The following is a 16,967-nucleotide window of genomic DNA, read 5'->3' as shown; positions in this document are numbered from 1 at the left end:
CTGACTTTGTAGTGTTTGCCAATTTCCTTGGTATAAATTCTCCCACTCCCACCATTATGCTACGAGCATAATGTCACTGAATGCAGAGTTGGGAAGATGTGCAATACTGTAACATTATAAAGTTTTCCACAATACAGTGGATGTGTACCATTCAGTAGGTATAAATAACCTCAAGAACATAGATGATAGTACAGTATTTAGGAAGTGGTCAGCTTTCAATATTTATTACACCTTTGTGTTTCATATCTTTTTTGTTTAAATTTATATAACTTAATTGTTAATAATGACTATCCTTAACAAATGACTCACAGAATTCCTGAAAATTTAGCAAACAACTCTCGCCAGCCAGTACAAACCAGCTCTAGCACATCACTGTGTGGGAGGGAAGAGAATCTGATTCAGAAAGAACATGAAAACTTTCTTGATCAATGGAGATTTGGTCCATTTCTCCCCCCCACCCCCCCGGCCCATTCACTACACAAATCTCAGGAAAAAATAAAAGGTGTATTTGTTTGGACTATGGAAAGGAATGGTAGAATGATATTTGTTCTCTTCCATGTCAATAAGAACTATAGAAAGAGTTAAATTTGTTCATTACAGATAAAAATAAACTCATAACAAAATCAAATTAGCCGAAAGCTTTTGTCTGGGATTTATCATGTTACTTCTCTGCTCAAATTCCTTCTATGGCTCTTCATTGCCTACCGAATAAATTCTAGATTTTTTTTAACATGACTTACGAAGCCCTTCGTTACTGACTCCAACCCACCTAGAAACTACAACTGTTTTTACCTGAGCAGAATGTATTCTCCTTCTTTTATAATCTCCATTTCATCTATGGGAAACATCCTTCCTCAGTTAGATGTAGTCTTGATGAACCCCTAGCATCTCACGGTTAAGGGTCAGGTTTTTTCACCCAAATGGGCCAATCAGACACTCTCTCCCTGGAATGTGAATCCTCAATAGGAGCAACAACGAAACTGAAAATTGGTTGGAATTCATTTATCTTGGCTCCTGAAGAAATATTCACAATTAGTTTCTTCTTACCTAGATTTCCAGGAAATGTTTGGCTCCACATCTTTCAGATCATGGTTCTTCAGCCTTCCTTCAATTTTCTAAGCTACCCCAGAGTTTCTTTTTATTTTTTTTAAATTTAACATAGCCAAAATCATCTCTTGCTAACACAGCCCAACTAGTACACCACCTTTCTAGTCTCACCTCTCACATTTGTCTACACATTCCTGAGCCCCAGCCTTACAGAACTATTGGCCAGTAACCCAATATGGATAGTCCTGGCAGATACTGATGAATGTCACATTGTTTCAGGACTCTGTGCTCTGTCCAGCATTTTTCCTGTGGTCAGCTTCTTCTCATCCTACAAGAGTCAGCTCAGTTGTCTTCCTCTTTATGCAAGTTTACAAACTTCCCAAGAAAAGTCAGTTGCTCCCACTTTTACGATCTCTCAGTACTTTTGTGCCCATTCTATCACAGCACTTACCAAATCATTGTATTTACTTGCTTTTCTCCCATCTGACTGCAAGCAACTTTAGGACAGAGATTTTATCCTATATCAATGAATACTCAGTACTTGGCACAGTGCCTGGAACGTTGTAATGTTTGCTGAATGAATGAATGATTCCTGAAACATCTCCCAGGGCAGGAAGAAGGTAATCAGCCAAGCACTCCCCAGCAGTAGAGCAAGCTGACACTACAGAGGCATGTAGCTGAGGAAGAGGTTCCCTGAAGGTCCCAGGAGTTTCCAGCTTGAAATAAAGCAAACTTTCTTTGTCACAAATAAAGGAAGAAAAAGATATTTTCATATGAATTACTGGATGTTGTCACCTAGCACAACCCCAGAAGCCACATATTAAAGATGCTGTCACCCTAGCAACCTTGGAAGCCTTGTAATGAAGATGTCAGTCAGTTTTTGGATGTTGTGGATCAGAGGGCTTCCTACCCTGCCAATTTCCATTAATTGGACTTTTAGACCTTATATGAAATGAAAAATAAACGTTTATTATATTAATCCACTCAGATGTCAAGATTTATCTGTTCTAGTATCTAGCGTTATCTATTGCACACCTAACCAAAGGGTACATTGAGGTTAGGTGTGATTATAACAAAAACCTAAAATATGTGGCTTAACAGTCAGTGAGTGGTATAGAAACAAAAATCAAAGCCTACAAAGATGGAGACCCAGGTTTGTGCCATGCAATTATTTAATAAAAATATTACCTGTGTGGCCGGGCGCGGTGGCTCAAGCCTGTAATCCCAGCACTTTGGGAGGCCGAGGCAGGTGGATCACGAGGTCAAGAGATCGAGACCATCCTGGTCAACATGGTGAAACCTCGTCTCTACTAAAAATACAAAAAATTAGCTGGGCATGGTGGCGCGTGCCTGTAGTCCCAGGTACTCAGGAGGCTGGGGCAGGAGAATTGCCTGAACCTGGGAGGCGGAGGTTGCGGTGAGCCGAGATCGCGCCATTGCACTCCAGCCTGGGTAACGAGAGCGAAACTCCATCTCAAAAAATATATATATATATTACCTGTGATGACTTCTGTATTCGTTGTATATTGCTGGGTAGCAAATTACTCCAAAATGTACTGGCTTAAAACAACAAACATATATTATCCCTCACAGTTTCTGTAGGTCAGGAATTCTAGAGCAGCTTGGAGGTCTCTCAGAAGACTGCAGTCAAATATAGGTGGGGCCTTCAGTTAGCAGAGGTTTGACCAGGATGGTAGGATCCACTCATTCACACAGCTGCATGACCACCAAGATAATGCTGGCAAGTGGTTTCTCTCCACTTGGGCCCCTCTATGGGGCTGCTTGAGTGTCTTTATGACCCAGTAGCTGGTTTCCCCCAGAGAAAGTGATTCAAGAGGCCAAAGCAGAAACTTTAGTGTCTTTTATGACCTAAACTTGGAAGAAGTCACGTACCATCAATTCCATCATATTCTGTTGGTCATTTTCTCTCAGACTGCCCCGACCACTGTGGAGAGAATAAACTAGAAAGAAGCAAGATTTAAGGCAAAGACATCAATTTTGGCTCTTTTTTCTGTTTCAATGATTTCATTGTACGTATAACATGCATTGTAATCTGCTCTAAATGCTTCTGTTCAATTGTCACCATAAAGGAAGCCCTCATCCGAGGATAATGTATGGTCATGACCCCTTTGGCCAGGACAGCTTTTGTGTCCTCTTTTTTTTCTTTTCCTACAGCATCTGTTTTTCTCAGCCACTCAGCTTTCCTGAAAACTGTTTAGTGTTTCTAATTCATCCACGTTTTCCAGTTGTATTTTTCTTTCTCATCTGCTGCAGTTTTCATCTTTAAACTAGCTAGATCTGTAGATGGAAGAAACAATGAGGGACCTCCAAAATTGAGTTAGGTCAGTACAACCCAGAGAAAATGATGAGATTAGATAAACACAAGTGACCTGAGCCAATGGAATATAACTTAACAGTAAAAAAAAAATCTCCATCATATCTCTAAGGCAGACATCACGACAAGGAATGTCCTTATGATATTACAAAAATAGTTCATCTCTCTAAGATCTCTCAGATCAGAAGGCCCACTTTCTCCAGTTTTTTTCATAATTGTATCAGAGCGAGGCACTAAATTCTAGGACAACTCTATATTTTTCTTGAATTATAGACTACTTGTCTTCCTTTAAATATTTTTTAGAAATTTACTTATCTAACAGTTGAGGATTCTTCTTTACATTTTTATTAATTCTGTTGACGTAACTTTACTGTGTCTACTCAGGTCCTATACCTATTCTGGGACAGATGAGACTCTCAGTTTTATAGATAAGTAACAGATAGGGAACACAACAGCTAGACAGAGAATAACCTGGAGTCTGTGGGAAGTTCCAGAGACATGAGAAGAAAACAATAAACACCAAAAGAAAAGAATAGCATAATTTCAAAAGATCTTTATTTTTAAAATAAAAATTTATTTATTTAAAATCTGTTTTTTACTCTCAAAAAAAGGTTAAAGAACACATGGACTCTATAAAATAATACATAAAACACAACATAATAAAGTGCTAGACTGAATTGTAAAAGGAGCTGGCAGAGTTAGCAAACAATGCCACAGCAGAATTTAAGAATGAAGAGCAGAATTAGCAATATATTAGACCAAATCAATTCTGTAAAGATTCAATATCAGAAATTCTCCCAAATGCCAAAAGAACGAACAAAGAGATAAAAATTGTCAAAAAAGAAATAATGAATATAGAGGAAAGACAATAAAAATCCAACACATAGGTACACGATGCTCCAGAAGAAAAGTCAGGACAAGTGAACCAACCATAAGCTCTAAAGATACAAGGAAATTTCCTTGAGCTGATAAAAGACCTGACATTGCAAACTGGAAGGGACTCATCACGCACCAGGGAAAAAAATCTAGACAAATTTTGATTTGCAAGTATAAAGACATAATTCTGTAATTTAGAAAGGCAAAGAAACAAACCCTGCAGTGGTTTTTGTACCATTGAACAGCTATGCTTTGCATTCTTGTCCGCCTGTGAACACAGAGTAGGGTCAAACCTCTCTCATTAGGGAGGTGAGGCTTCCTTGAAGATAATAGCTATTTCAAAATGTCAACTGCTGAAAAGAGAAAGATTTTAAGATGAGAAAAGAGAATTTGGAAAGTGGGCCTTAAACAGGAACGAGAGGGAATTCCTTCCTCTGAGCCTCAGTCTCTTGAGCATACAATCCAAAGAGTCACAATATGCTCACTAGTGCTTCCAAAATAATAAGGGAAAATGGTATCTGCCATAGGGAGGCAAGCTAGGAACTAAGCTGGGGAGTTAATGAGTTAATGCATGTCAAGATCGTAAAACAGTACCTGGCACGTAGTAAGCACTCCACAAATATTAGCTATCATCACCTTCATAATTATCACTCTATGTGATAGGATTACTGTAATCTAGCATAATAATATTATTATTATTTGAGACAAAGTGTTGCTCTATTGCCCAGGCTGGAGTGCAGTGACACAATCTCAGCTCACTGCAGCCTCCGTCTCTCAAGTTCAAGCAATTCTCCTGCCTCAGCCTCTGGAGTAGCTGGGATTAGAGGTGTGCACCATCACACCTGGCTAATTTTTGTATTATTAGTAGAAACGGGGTTTCACCATGTTGGCCAGGTTGGTCTCAAATTCCTGACCTCGTGATCCACCCGCCTCAGCCTCCCAAAGTGCTGGGGTTACAGGCGTGAGCCACAGCAACCGGCCTAGTCTTACTATTAAATGAGGCACCTTAGACTCAGCTTTGATAGAGATTTAAGAGAAGAGTTTATGTGGTCTGGAGGGGTAAAGGAGACCGATTTCTCCTCTCCCTCAGATGCCACTGTTGGGCATGGGGATGAGTAATAGCTCAAAAGGAAAAGGGAAGCTGGGGTGAGCACAAGGAACCAAAGCCTCATGGCTCTCTGTTTCGGCCAATCCTCTCAATGTGGTGCTAGTCCTTCCGGTGCCAACTGTGGATGAACAGAGTATTTATCAAGTTACTTACAAAGGTTAAAAAAAAAAAATCAGGCTGGCATCATGCTTCTCTGTAACACATTAAATCTCAGAAAAGAAGAGAATATCCACAGAGTATTGAGGATGAAAAACTTAAGCTGAAAACTCCACAATAAGCCAAATTTCATTCATGTGTGAAGCCAATTGAAAGGCACTCTCAATTATGCAAAAAAGCTCAAAATACCTGCAAACCCTTCTTTAAAGAAAAATTTATTTCATAACCCACTCAAGCCAAAAGAAAAATATTTTTTGTTTTTTGGTTTTGCCCTTGTGGCCAGGCTGGAGTGCAGTGGCACAATCTCAGCTCACTGCATCCTCCACCTCCCAGGTTCAAGCAATTCTCCTGCCTCAGCCTCACAAGTAGCTGGGATTAGAGATGTGCACCATCACACCTGGCTAATTTTTGTATTATTAGTAGAAACGGGGTTTCACCATATTGGCCAGGCTGTTCTCAAACTCCTGATCTCAGGTGATTCGCCTGCCTTAGCCTCCCAAAGTGCTGGGATTACAGGCATGAGCCACTGTGCCTGGCCAAGAGAAATACTTTTTAAAAGAATTCAAGGCCAAGCACGGTGGCTTATACCTGTAATCCCAACATTTTGGGAGGCAGAGGCAGGAGGACCGCTTGAGCCCAGGAGTTTGAGACTAGCCCGGGCACATTGTGAGACCCTGTCTCTACAAAAACTTTAAAATTAGCCAGGCATGGTGGTGCATGCCTATACTCCCAGAATGAATTAAATGCAACTATGTATAGTTACAAAACAGAATACAAATATCATAAATAATGTTTAACACAAATATATTTTTTAAGTAAGATTTAAAAGTTTGGGAGATGTTGGTCAAAGGATACAAAATTTCAGTTAGGTAAGAGGAGTAAGTTCAAGAGATCTATTATACAATATGGTGACTATATTTAACGAGAATGTATTGCATTTTTGATAACCTCTGAGAGTAGATTTTAAGTATTCTCACCACAAAAATAAGTATCGGAAATACTACATAATGCTAATTAACTCGATTTAGCCATTCCACAATGTATACATATTTCAAGACATCGTTTTGTACATGATAAATGTATGTAATTTTTATTTATTAATTAATTGGCTCCCAGATTCCTCCTGGGAGTCACTTTCCAAAATCCCAAGTCCACTGGTCTACATTAGAGTTTATGAATCTACATTTTAAATAAGCTTCCCAAGGCGTTAAGAGAATCACACTTTGAAAAAACTGCACCTCTTCGTTTTCTAGTTATCAAGTATAGATACTGTCCATAGGACCACTGGAAAATAAACATTTTTTCCTTTGAATACTTGTGGTTTCCTGTCCAACTTACACTGGTGACTTAGTGGGGTATACAAGGGAGTTCAGAGACTCAGTGAACCTGGCACAGTGGGGAGCTATAAGAGAGGATGTCTATCCATGAAGGGAGAGAGCTGGAGTAGGATGCCGTGGAAGTGGTGATGCCATATGTCTCAAAAGATACCAGACTTACAACTGCATGTGAATCTACAGCTATATCACAATAAGTAAAAACTTTCAAAAGAAAATCCCTAACAGAGATCATCCAACCACTGGCATGGGCAGGTGCTACGTATGTGCATGGAGAAGTACTAGGGTGTTTCCCAGGGATCTAGTGTTAGTGTCAACTCCTGGACCCAATCCTTTGCATTAATTTGGAGGACGGAGGTGAAATAGCTGTCAGGATGTGGATGGTACTGGGAAGTGTGAGAGTAGTTATGCACACTGCAGTTGCCATGAAAAAGGGTGGTAAAGTGGTGTGAGCAAACACTGGTCCAAAGGAGACAGACTGATCATCTCGTCAATCGACTCTTTATAGCACATCTATGGGACTGGCTGTCAATCTCCAGATGAGTGGCAAACAATGGCTAGTAGTTATGAACATGACATATTTTGAAAACCTCCCTTGGAAAAACAGCACAAACTGGGGACCCAGGGCCCAAATGGTTTGACAGTCCATGGAGGCAGAACCAAAAGATCTCACTAGTCTAAGAGGATAGCAGCAGCTAGAGGGATCAGGAGAATATTAACAGCAGTAGAGATGGGAGGACAAGCCATTTTGGTATCAGAGTCCACCATCACCAGTAAAGACTTGCTTTGAGAAGAGAGTCAATTGGATACTAAATGCAGTGTGTAGGTTTCTAGAGACATTCCTCAATCACAATCAGTCAAAAGCAGTCCCTTGAATCACCCAGGCCTGTCCTTTACCTGGACACAAGTGCTACAGTAGGGAGAATTCTGAACGATATCACCCAAGCTTTGCACAGGCCTTAGGCCCATAGGCACTGTCCACCTTTCTATGCTATTCCAGGTTACCAAGACTCTGATGCCCACTGTGCACCCCAGTAAGCCACCGAGGTAAACTGCTTGCCTTGATAGGCTATCTCAGCATTCTGCACAATCACACAGTCTTGAATGTCAGGTGCTGCTATGTGGAAATCTACCTGCTTCCCTAATAGATATAGCCAGGACACAAAGGTCTCTGGTTTATGACACTCCCACAGTAGAGCTGCCTCCACAGCTCCTTGAAATTCTGGATCAGGGATTGACATCTTACAGGTAGTTGGTATGACAGAGTTCAATCCAATGAAAGGAAGACACATTCCCTTGTGTGTAATGAATCTGCGGGTCACTTATTCAAACTGTAATAGTCGGAACACAGAAGCTGGATGTCAGGTCCCCTCAGGATTGTCTTTCTGGGTCTTAACTGTAGCCACTCCTACATAGGGTGATTTCCTGGACTGGGGCCAGTTTGCAGAACTGAGACTACAGGAACTACAAAGACTAGCTGGCCCCACATCAGCGGCAGAACAAGCACCACAGCAATGCATTAAGCCTACATGAAATAAGTGTTGAATACATGAGGTAGTGATTCAGTGTATATTTGATCCACTGCAACATGGTGGGAAGGGGGAAGAGGGAGTTACTTCCTAAAATAATCCTTCTTCAGACTCTAAAAGAATTGATCTTTGTTTTCAGTTAAAATCTATCTTCATTTAACTTCCAGTCCTTTGCCCTACAGATAACTCTCGGGGCCACATCAGTTCTACCCATTCTTTCACATGAAGACAGATGTCATGTTCGGAGTGATCTCTCTTCGCCTCCTTCCACCAACCCTTATCTGGCGGCTCACCTTTGACCGAGCTCCAAAATTCCACGTATAATCTCTTAAAAGTGTGGTACAGGGACTGCAGTACTCCACGTGTGGCCTGACTAGTATGCAGTACAATATTATCACTCCATTGCTACAGACGGTGTGCTTTTCGCTGTTGTCACAGAAATGCATATTTGGTTAGCTGTATTTGTTAATGTCTCATCTGCCTTTCCAGCCTTCCCTTACTTTGTGCAGTCATATTTGCCGAGTCAAGTAAAAGTTATAACATTTAGGACACAATGCCTGACTTACTATAATTACCATTATTACCTCATTAGCTATGATCACTACAAAACAGAATTAGCACTTAGCTCTCAGGCCCTACCTCCTTGAGCCTCAGAAATGTTGATGCTACACTGCGCTGCATCTGCTTTCCGTTTCGCCCCTAATTAAGCGCCGGCCCTGAGATCTAAGCGTCCGCCCCACCCACCACGCCGAGCCCGAGGCGGGAAGCTCTGGAGGTAGCTGCTGATTGGCTGGCTGGGGCGCAGCTTGATGGCGTCGGGCTTGCGAGCCGCTGTCCTGGCTGCGACACCTGGGCGAAGGCTGCCTGAGTGAGGGGGCCGGTGGCCCCAGCGTGCAGTGGCCTCGGGGAATGGGAAGTGGAGGCAGGAGCCCTCCCTACACTTCGCGATGAGTTTCCTGATCGACTCTAGCATCATGATTACCTCCCAGGTGAGTCACCGCCTCCCGCCCCGACACCCGTCAGCCTCCTTTTGCCGAATCGCCCCCTCGGGTCCCCCTTGGTGCGGGCTGGTCCGGGGTCTCGCTCCCCTCACGCGGCCTGCGCCCGTCACTCCGGGACCCAGAGCGTGAAGAGGGTGTGAGATTGGCTGCGTCCGGTTCCCTGAGCCCCGGCTGTCGGGAGGCTGGCCTGCGGCCGTCCGTGGCCCCACCCCGCATCCGTCCCCGGAATTTCGGTCCGCTTTTGGAAGGGACCGGGGTCCGCCGGCCTCCGCGCTCAGAGCCGGCGCCGCCAGCTGAGAAGCCGGCCCTCGGAGCTGCCCGAAGCTTCCGGGCTGCGCCGCGGACCCTGGACTGGGGAAGCGTATGTGGTTCCGGGCGCCGGGCGTGCGGCGCGCCAATCAGGGCTGGATACTGGGGGCGCGTCAGTGCGGGCTTTGCTGTTAGATGTCACATCCTGAATCCTGGTATGGAGACGTTTCCTGCTTCAAAATAGCAATACAAGGTTATACCTATACTTAAAAGTATTAGGTTTTGTTTTTGCGCTGACACCTCATCCTTTATCCTCAGCTTAATTACACACCCGTTTCGGATGTTTTTCTGACCCTCATTTCTTCTCCATTGGCCACCTTCATTTGTTTGTACAATCAACATTTATCGACCATTGTATAAAGCTCTGAGCGTACAAACATGTAAGACATTGCTCAGTAGAAGCTTCGTCTAGTGAGCCTCTTGCTTTTACCGTGTCATCCATTGGTAATCTATTTTTCCTTCCTAGCATTTAGCATGGCACTGGCATCATTTATGTGTGTGTTTTTGATTTTATTTTTTGAGATTCTGCCTTGTTCATAGCTGTATCCCCACTTCCAAGTGCAGGCATTCAATAAATAATTGTTGGCCAACTTAACATTTCTGAATCTCAGACTACCTATTGACCTTTTTCCCTTCTTTCTAATAATTTAAAGATGGTTTTTTTGTTGTTTTTACTTTTCTTCTCTCAAATGGCAAATGACAGAATAGTTACCTTTTGGGGCTTAAAGTGAACTAAATTTTTCTTCTTTGATTCCGTTATTTGTATTGCTTCATCCGAATACTCAGGTCCGTAGAGCAGAGCATTGTCCTTTTCAAAAACTTTTAAAATATTAAAATATGAAATAAAAAGCCATCCATAATCCCACCACCCTAATCCAATGGTTTTTTTTAAATTTTTTTAATTACCACCTTTTCTATAGTTTTCATAATTATTGTTTTTATTGGCTGCATAGTATTTAAATGTATTAATGTAAAAAAACCTGGACATGTAACTCTTCTGCTTAAAATCTTTCTAAGACTACCCAGTGCCCTTAGTGACAACTCAGGGTTGTTTTTAGCCCTAGTACTAATTTAAGAAAAAAATTAATTTAAAAAAAAACTTAATTAGCTTTTTTTCACTAGAATAAAGAATGTCAGTAGAAAATTGACTTTGCTTCTTCATAGAATTAAAAAAAAAATTAGAAAACAAAAAAGAAAATCGGCTTTGCATTGCAGCCTCTGAGATTTTTAGCATGGATATAATTGATACATTGAACCAAGGAAGTGGCTTTCTAATCTTGTATGCCTTATGATCATAGACTTTTACTTCTCTCATGCATCCATATGTTAATTGTTAAACCTGCTCTTTACAAACGTGCATCTTTTGTAAAGTGGGAGCTAAATATTGAGTACTCACCAACATATAGACGGCAAAAATAGAAGCTGGAGACTACTTGGGGCCAGGAGAAGGGGTAAGGGTTGAAAAGCTAATTATTGAGTTTTTGAGTACTATGATTATTAAGTATGCTCTTTACATGCATCCATATGTAATTGTTAAACCTGCTCTTTACAAACATGGAAGAAAGACCCAAAGACTACTTTGCATGACATGTTCTCTGTTCAGATATTTATGCAGCTACATTATCATTTTGGTATTAGTAAGAATGTCACTTTAGGAAGGTTTTACCTGACACCCTGCCCACAGCCAAAGTAGCTTTCCATTTCGGGTGCCTTCTTCCTCATTTCCATGTTTTATTTTCTTCTTGGCATCTATTACTATTGTTCATGTGTTTTTTATCTGTCTTTCTTGTTCTCTCCCGTATTTTCCAGCATCTAGATCAGTAGCAGGCACATAGTAGAATTGTAGTGAATATTTAATAAAAAGTACCTGTTTAGAGAGGTGTAGTTACCTTGGAAATACCACCACTGCCCCCTGTGCACCCGCCCCCACTCCCGCCCTGCATTTTTACTCTTTTGTATTAACTGAAAGGTTTATTTCAAATGCAATCTGAAATCAGAGGTCACATATTGAAGTCTGCTCACAATGCCACAGGACAAAGTTCAAACTCCTTCACGTGGCTTTTCAGATCCCTTATTGATAGGACCCTAGCTCTTATCAGGTCCCTTATTGATGGGACCCTGCCTCTTCCCTCTTCAGCTGTGGCTCTCACCATTTTATTCTTCAGACTTTCTCAACTTCTTTTAGTTTCTTAACCTGGCCATGCATGCTATGGTGCTTCCAGATTTCCACACGGTCTGTGTTCTCTTTCTGGGCCTTTTCCTCATATACCTCCCCTTCTTTCAGCCTTCAGATCTCAACTTGAACATCCAAGAAGCTTCCTCTAGACTGGACTAGATGTCCCTATACATACTGTCATAGTACCCTTCACCCACTTCCCCGTCACAACACTAACTACCACATTGTTTTGATACGTTGTTTGTCTCCTCCATAGATTATAAACTCCTTGAAAACAGCATTCATGCTCTCTTGTTTGCCATTCTATCCCTTGGACCTGGCACATATTAGGCACTAATAAATATTTGTTAAATGATTAAAAGGCTGAATAAATGATCCAAGAAAGGTGTCTTTTATAATTAATTCTTTAATAACTATCTTGCTAAGGGCCATCTTTTTTTTTTTTTTTAACTGTAGCTAATTTTCAACCCAGAGGTCATTTTTATAAAAGCACCTGTTATCTAACTCGTGTTTTGAGCTCTCTATACAGTGCTAAGACTTAATCAGTTCCAGAGTACACTCTTAAGTCCTAAGGTCAAGACTCTGTACAATTCTGAAAATATTAAGTCTCGTTTTTAATAAGCTATGCGCCTCCCATTTTATTTGCAAACCTGTTTGAAATTGCATTTTGTTTCTGCATTCTTTTTGGATCCTCTATAATCTTGCCAGAATTTGTGTTTATCTTGGATGTAATGAACTCTCCAGCTACATTTGTGTGTGTGTGTGTGTGTAGTTTAAAAGTCTTTGTTTTTTTTGCAACTTTTATTTTACATTATTTTATTTTAGATTTGGTACATGTGCTGGGTATATTGTGACAGCTGAGGCTTGGGGTACAAATGATGCAGTCACCCACATACTGAGCATAGTACTTAATAATCATAGTACTCAAAAGCTCAATAATTGGTTTTATCAACATTTCTGAGGCTCAAGGAGGTAGGGCCTGAGAGCTAAGTGCTAATTCTGTTTTGTAATGATCATAGCTAATAAGATAATAATGGTAATTATAGTAAGTCAGGCATTGTGTCCTAAATGTTATGACTTTTACTTGACTCGGCAAATATGACTGCACAAAGTGAGGGAAGGCTGGAAAGGCAGATGAGACGTTAACAAATACAGCTAACCAAATATACATTTCTGTGACAACAGCGAAAAGCACACCATCTGTAGCAATGGAGTGATAATATTGTACTGCATACTAGTCAGGCCACACGTGGAGTACTGCAGTCCGTGTACCACACTTTTAAGAGATTATTCGTAGAATATTGGTGCTCGGTCAAAGGTGAGCCGCCAGATAAGGGTTGGTGGAAGGAGGCGAAGAGAGATGACTTCTCTCTGCTGATTTTACCTTCGAAACAGTTCTCAAATCTGTTGTCTCCTCTCCTGTCACCAAATGTCTTAAATCAGCCTTTATCATCTTTCTTCTGAACTCCCATAACACATTTCCATAATGTTTCTCTTCCTACAATGTTGTTTCCTTCAAATGTGTCTTCCACACAGCCACCATACTGCTCTGTATAAGATATAGCAGACAACCCTCACCACCTTAGACTATAAGCTCCTTAGGGTGGCCTTCAGAGCTCTTAATGATTGGACATCCACTCCTCCTGTCTAGCCTCATTTTTGACCTCTTCCTTCTTTGAATTTCATCTTCTAGCAGCACCAAACCATGTGTAGTTCCCAGCATATACCATGCTATTATTCACTCTGTGCCTTTACTCATGCCCTTTGCTATCTGGAAAGCCCTGTCCTCCCACCCCACCACCGGTCTTCTCTCTACCTGATTTGTTTTTTTTGTTCATTTGTTTTGTTTTGAGACAGGGTTTCCCTCTGTCACCCAGGCTGGATTGCAGTGACGTGCTTACGGCTCACTGTAGCCTCCACCTGCCAGGCTCAAGTGGCCCTTCCACCTCAGTCTCCCTATCAGCTGGAACTACAGGCATGCACTACCATGCTTAGCTAATTTTTGTTATTTTTCATAGAGATGGGGTTTCATCATCTTGGCCAAGCTGGTCTTGAACTCCTAGGCTCAAGCGATCCACCCGCCTTGGCCTCTCAAAAGTGCTGGAATTACAGGCACGAGCCACCATATGCAGCCTCCCTACCCGATTCTTACTCGTCCTTTGAGAGGGTGGTTTTTAATATGTTAGGGGTGGTGGAAACGTTTGAGTGTGTGATGAATACCTTGGAACCACTCTAGAAAAATGTACATAATCCCAAAATTTGCATACAGTATCAGGTTTTAACCCCAAATTAAAACTTCCTTCAGCTCAGGCATTACCTTCTCCAGAACATCGTCCCTAGCCCCCTACAGATTGCTTTGGTCTCCTTCTTTCATATTGTTTTACAATATCGTGTAATGTATCTCTATCATTGCATATCCATGTTATGTTATAATTATTTATGTAGTGTCTTCACTGTATTGTGAGCTTCTAGAGGGTAGTAACCATCTTACTCATCTTTGTATCTCCAGCACCTAGCATAGCACATGGGAATTACTACAGAAAATTGAAGATTGAATGCTGAAGAATAAACCATCTTTTATGTAGAGCACTTAGCCATTCAGCAATCACTTATGGAGAGCCTGCTATGTGCCAGGCTTTGTGCTGGATGCTAAGGATACAAAAATTACAAGACAAATATGGTTTTTGTCCTCATAGAGCTTATAACTAATGTCAAAAAATATTTAAATCGGGCATTACAAAACTGTATGGTAAGCACTTTGATGAGGGAAGTACAATATAGAATAGGATTATATAAAAAGAGCAGTTTATCTGTATTTGGGAGGACGGAGAAGGCCTTACAGAGGGAGTAAATAGGAGAACTGGGAGAGGGCTAGAGAGAAGTTCCTGTCAGAGGACATCTACAGAGGTGTCAATGTGAAAGAATATGGGTCTAAAGAACCAAAGGAAATTCCAGGGGGCTGAACACGTGAGTTTGGTAGGCAGGAGGGACATGATAACAAACTAGTCTGTGCTGAGCTACTGAGTTTATACTTGCTCAATAAAGTAGTCCCTAGGAAGGCATAAAATCATTTTATTCATAAAGGTCCTAGCCAGTGTAAGAAGAAAAAAGTAGTTGTGTCGGTGTGTGTATATGTATAGAAGGTTCTATTTACTACACACTAGCTTTGTCAGCTGTCGTGTGGCTGTGGTCTCTGCCAGTTTAAAACAAAACTGACAAAAGAGGGGTGCTGCAACCTCGTGGCTTTACACTGAGATAAAAACCGCTTTATGTGGATTAGGCAGGATGATGGAGAAGTTAAGAAAACTGTCTGAAGAAAACGTATGAAAAATGTTAGACTTTCTACTACTCCTCTAATGTTGGTCTCAACTCCTCACTCCTGAAGTTTTTATTCTTTTAATTAATTTATTTTTATTTATTTTTTGAGACGGTCTCATTCTGTTGCCCAAGCTGAAGCGCAGTGGTGCAGTCATGGGTCACTGCAGCCTCAACTTCCTAGGCTCAGGTGAGCCTCCCACCTCAGCCTCCCAGGGGGCTGGGACTACAGGCACCCCCCTCCATGCCCAGCTAATTTGTGTGTGTGTGTGTGTGTGTGTGTGTGTGTGTGTGTGTGTATTTTTTTGTAGACACAAGGTTTCGCCACGTTGGCCAGGCTGGTGTTTTTTTAAAATACTTGAAATCAGGGATCTTCCATAAGAAGCAAATCTCACTGACTCCTTTTCTTTTTTTTTTCTTTTTTTGAGACGGAGTCTCACTCTGTCTCCCAGGCTGGAGTGCAGTGGCACGATATGGGCTCTCTGCAACCTCTGCCTCCCAGATTCAAGGGATTCTCACGCCTCAGCCTCCGGAGTAGCTGGAATTACAGGTGCCCACCACCACACCCGACTAGTATTTGTATTTTCAGTAGAGACGGGGCTTCGCCAGGTTGGCCAGGCTGGTCTCGAACTCCTGGCCTCAAGTGATCTGCCCGCCTCCTCCTCCCAAAGTGCTGGGATTACAAGTGTGAGCCACTGTGCCTGGCCACTGACTCCTTTTCTATTTGCGACCTTCTCTGGCTCATATGATAATTATCCTAATGTAACTGGGTTTTGGGGTGCCGGAGAGGCAGAGCTCCCCGGAGAGAAATATTGTAGGTTCTCTGTGTCTCGCCCTTTCAAGAATGAGAGAGGGGACCACGGCAGGTACGCAGTAAGCTCGTAAATACCAGACCCAAGAAGTGTTGCAGAAAAGTTATTTATTTGGGTAAACAAAGAGAAAAAAAAGGAGAAGAGAGAAAACTTCCACGAAGAGTGTGCAAGGGGACTCCAGAGGGGAAATCCAGGAGACAGAAAGACAGCTTCCAGGAGGGTGGAAAGGATCCAAACGTGGAAGGGATCCAAAGAGGTGCGGAAGAAGGGGACTTTTAACCTGGGAGAAACCCCCACCTTCTCCTAGACCTCTGGCCAATGAAAGGAGTTCCTTAGAACTTCCGCTGGAGTGATTGACTTTTTGATTCTTCCCTAGCCCGCGAAAATTAAAACAGAGACCATTAAATCTCCCGGATGGAGAGAGATGGTGGGAGGGGGGAGGACATGGTCATGGTGCTGGAAGTTCTTGCCCTTGAAACTACGCCCCCTTGTGGACCCTGAAAGAGAACACATTTCCTCAATAAGATTGTGGGAAAATATGTACTTCTATTTTTGTCTTACTTAAAGTACACTCTGTAACATGGATAATTTCAAAAATCCAAGAGCACTTAAACATTTATTTCCAATGTCATGAGCTTTAATAAGTAGGTCTTACAAGAGTGGATCTTATCTGTAATCCCTGAAATAACTGTCTAGTTAGCAGACCTTTTATCATAAAAGAGTTTCTGTAAAGGCCGGGCGCGGTGGCTCAAACCTGTAATCCCAGCACTTTGGGAGGCCGAGGCGGGTGGATCACAAGGTCAAGAGATCGAGACCATCCTGGTCAACAAGGTGAAACTCCGTCTCTACTAAAAATACGAAAAATTAGCTGGGCATGGTGGCGCGTGCCTGTAATCCCAGCTACTCAGGAGGCTGAGGCAGGAGAATTGCCTGAACCCAGGAGGCGGAGGTTGCGGTGAGCCGAGATCG

At 42.0% G+C, this 16,967-nt stretch overlaps 1 protein-coding gene and 1 long non-coding RNA gene across 10 annotated transcripts in view; one reads left to right on the top strand and one right to left on the bottom strand.

The window, feature by feature from the left end:
- Positions 1-196: 196 nt before the first annotated feature.
- Positions 197-9,120, bottom strand: LOC108293683. 2 transcript variants are annotated; one of them, XR_001820771.2, is made up of 4 exons: positions 7,990-9,120; positions 4,552-4,611; positions 2,546-3,008; positions 197-2,235 (listed from the first exon to the last, which is right to left on the bottom strand). It is a non-coding gene; the product is annotated as an uncharacterized LOC108293683 (long non-coding RNA). The 2 variants fall into 2 exon arrangements; XR_005197795.1 differs by having other exon boundaries at positions 9,025-9,120.
- A 45-nt stretch (positions 9,121-9,165) lies between these two features.
- The window catches only part of LOC108293681 (Golgi pH regulator), a 59,813-nt gene continuing 52,011 nt past the window's right edge, over positions 9,166-16,967 (top strand). For 2 of the 8 annotated variants that reach the window (XM_017515196.2, XM_017515195.2), the window contains exon 1: positions 9,166-9,374. In XM_017515196.2, the coding sequence (XP_017370685.1) occupies positions 9,333-9,374 (42 nt within the window). In that variant the 5' untranslated portion in view covers positions 9,166-9,332. Of the gene's footprint in view, positions 9,375-9,551; positions 9,889-16,967 lie in introns of those variants that run through there. The other 6 variants (XM_037733704.1, XM_037733702.1, XM_037733705.1 and 3 more) reach the window with 4 other exon arrangements.

The sequence above is a fragment of the Cebus imitator genome, unplaced genomic scaffold (genome assembly GCF_001604975.1).
Source record: "Cebus imitator isolate Cc_AM_T3 unplaced genomic scaffold, Cebus_imitator-1.0 Scaffold543, whole genome shotgun sequence".
Classification (NCBI taxonomy): domain Eukaryota; kingdom Metazoa; phylum Chordata; class Mammalia; order Primates; family Cebidae; genus Cebus; species Cebus imitator.
The sequence above is the reverse complement of the archived record's forward strand: the minus strand, read 5'-3'. Positions and strand labels throughout refer to the sequence as shown.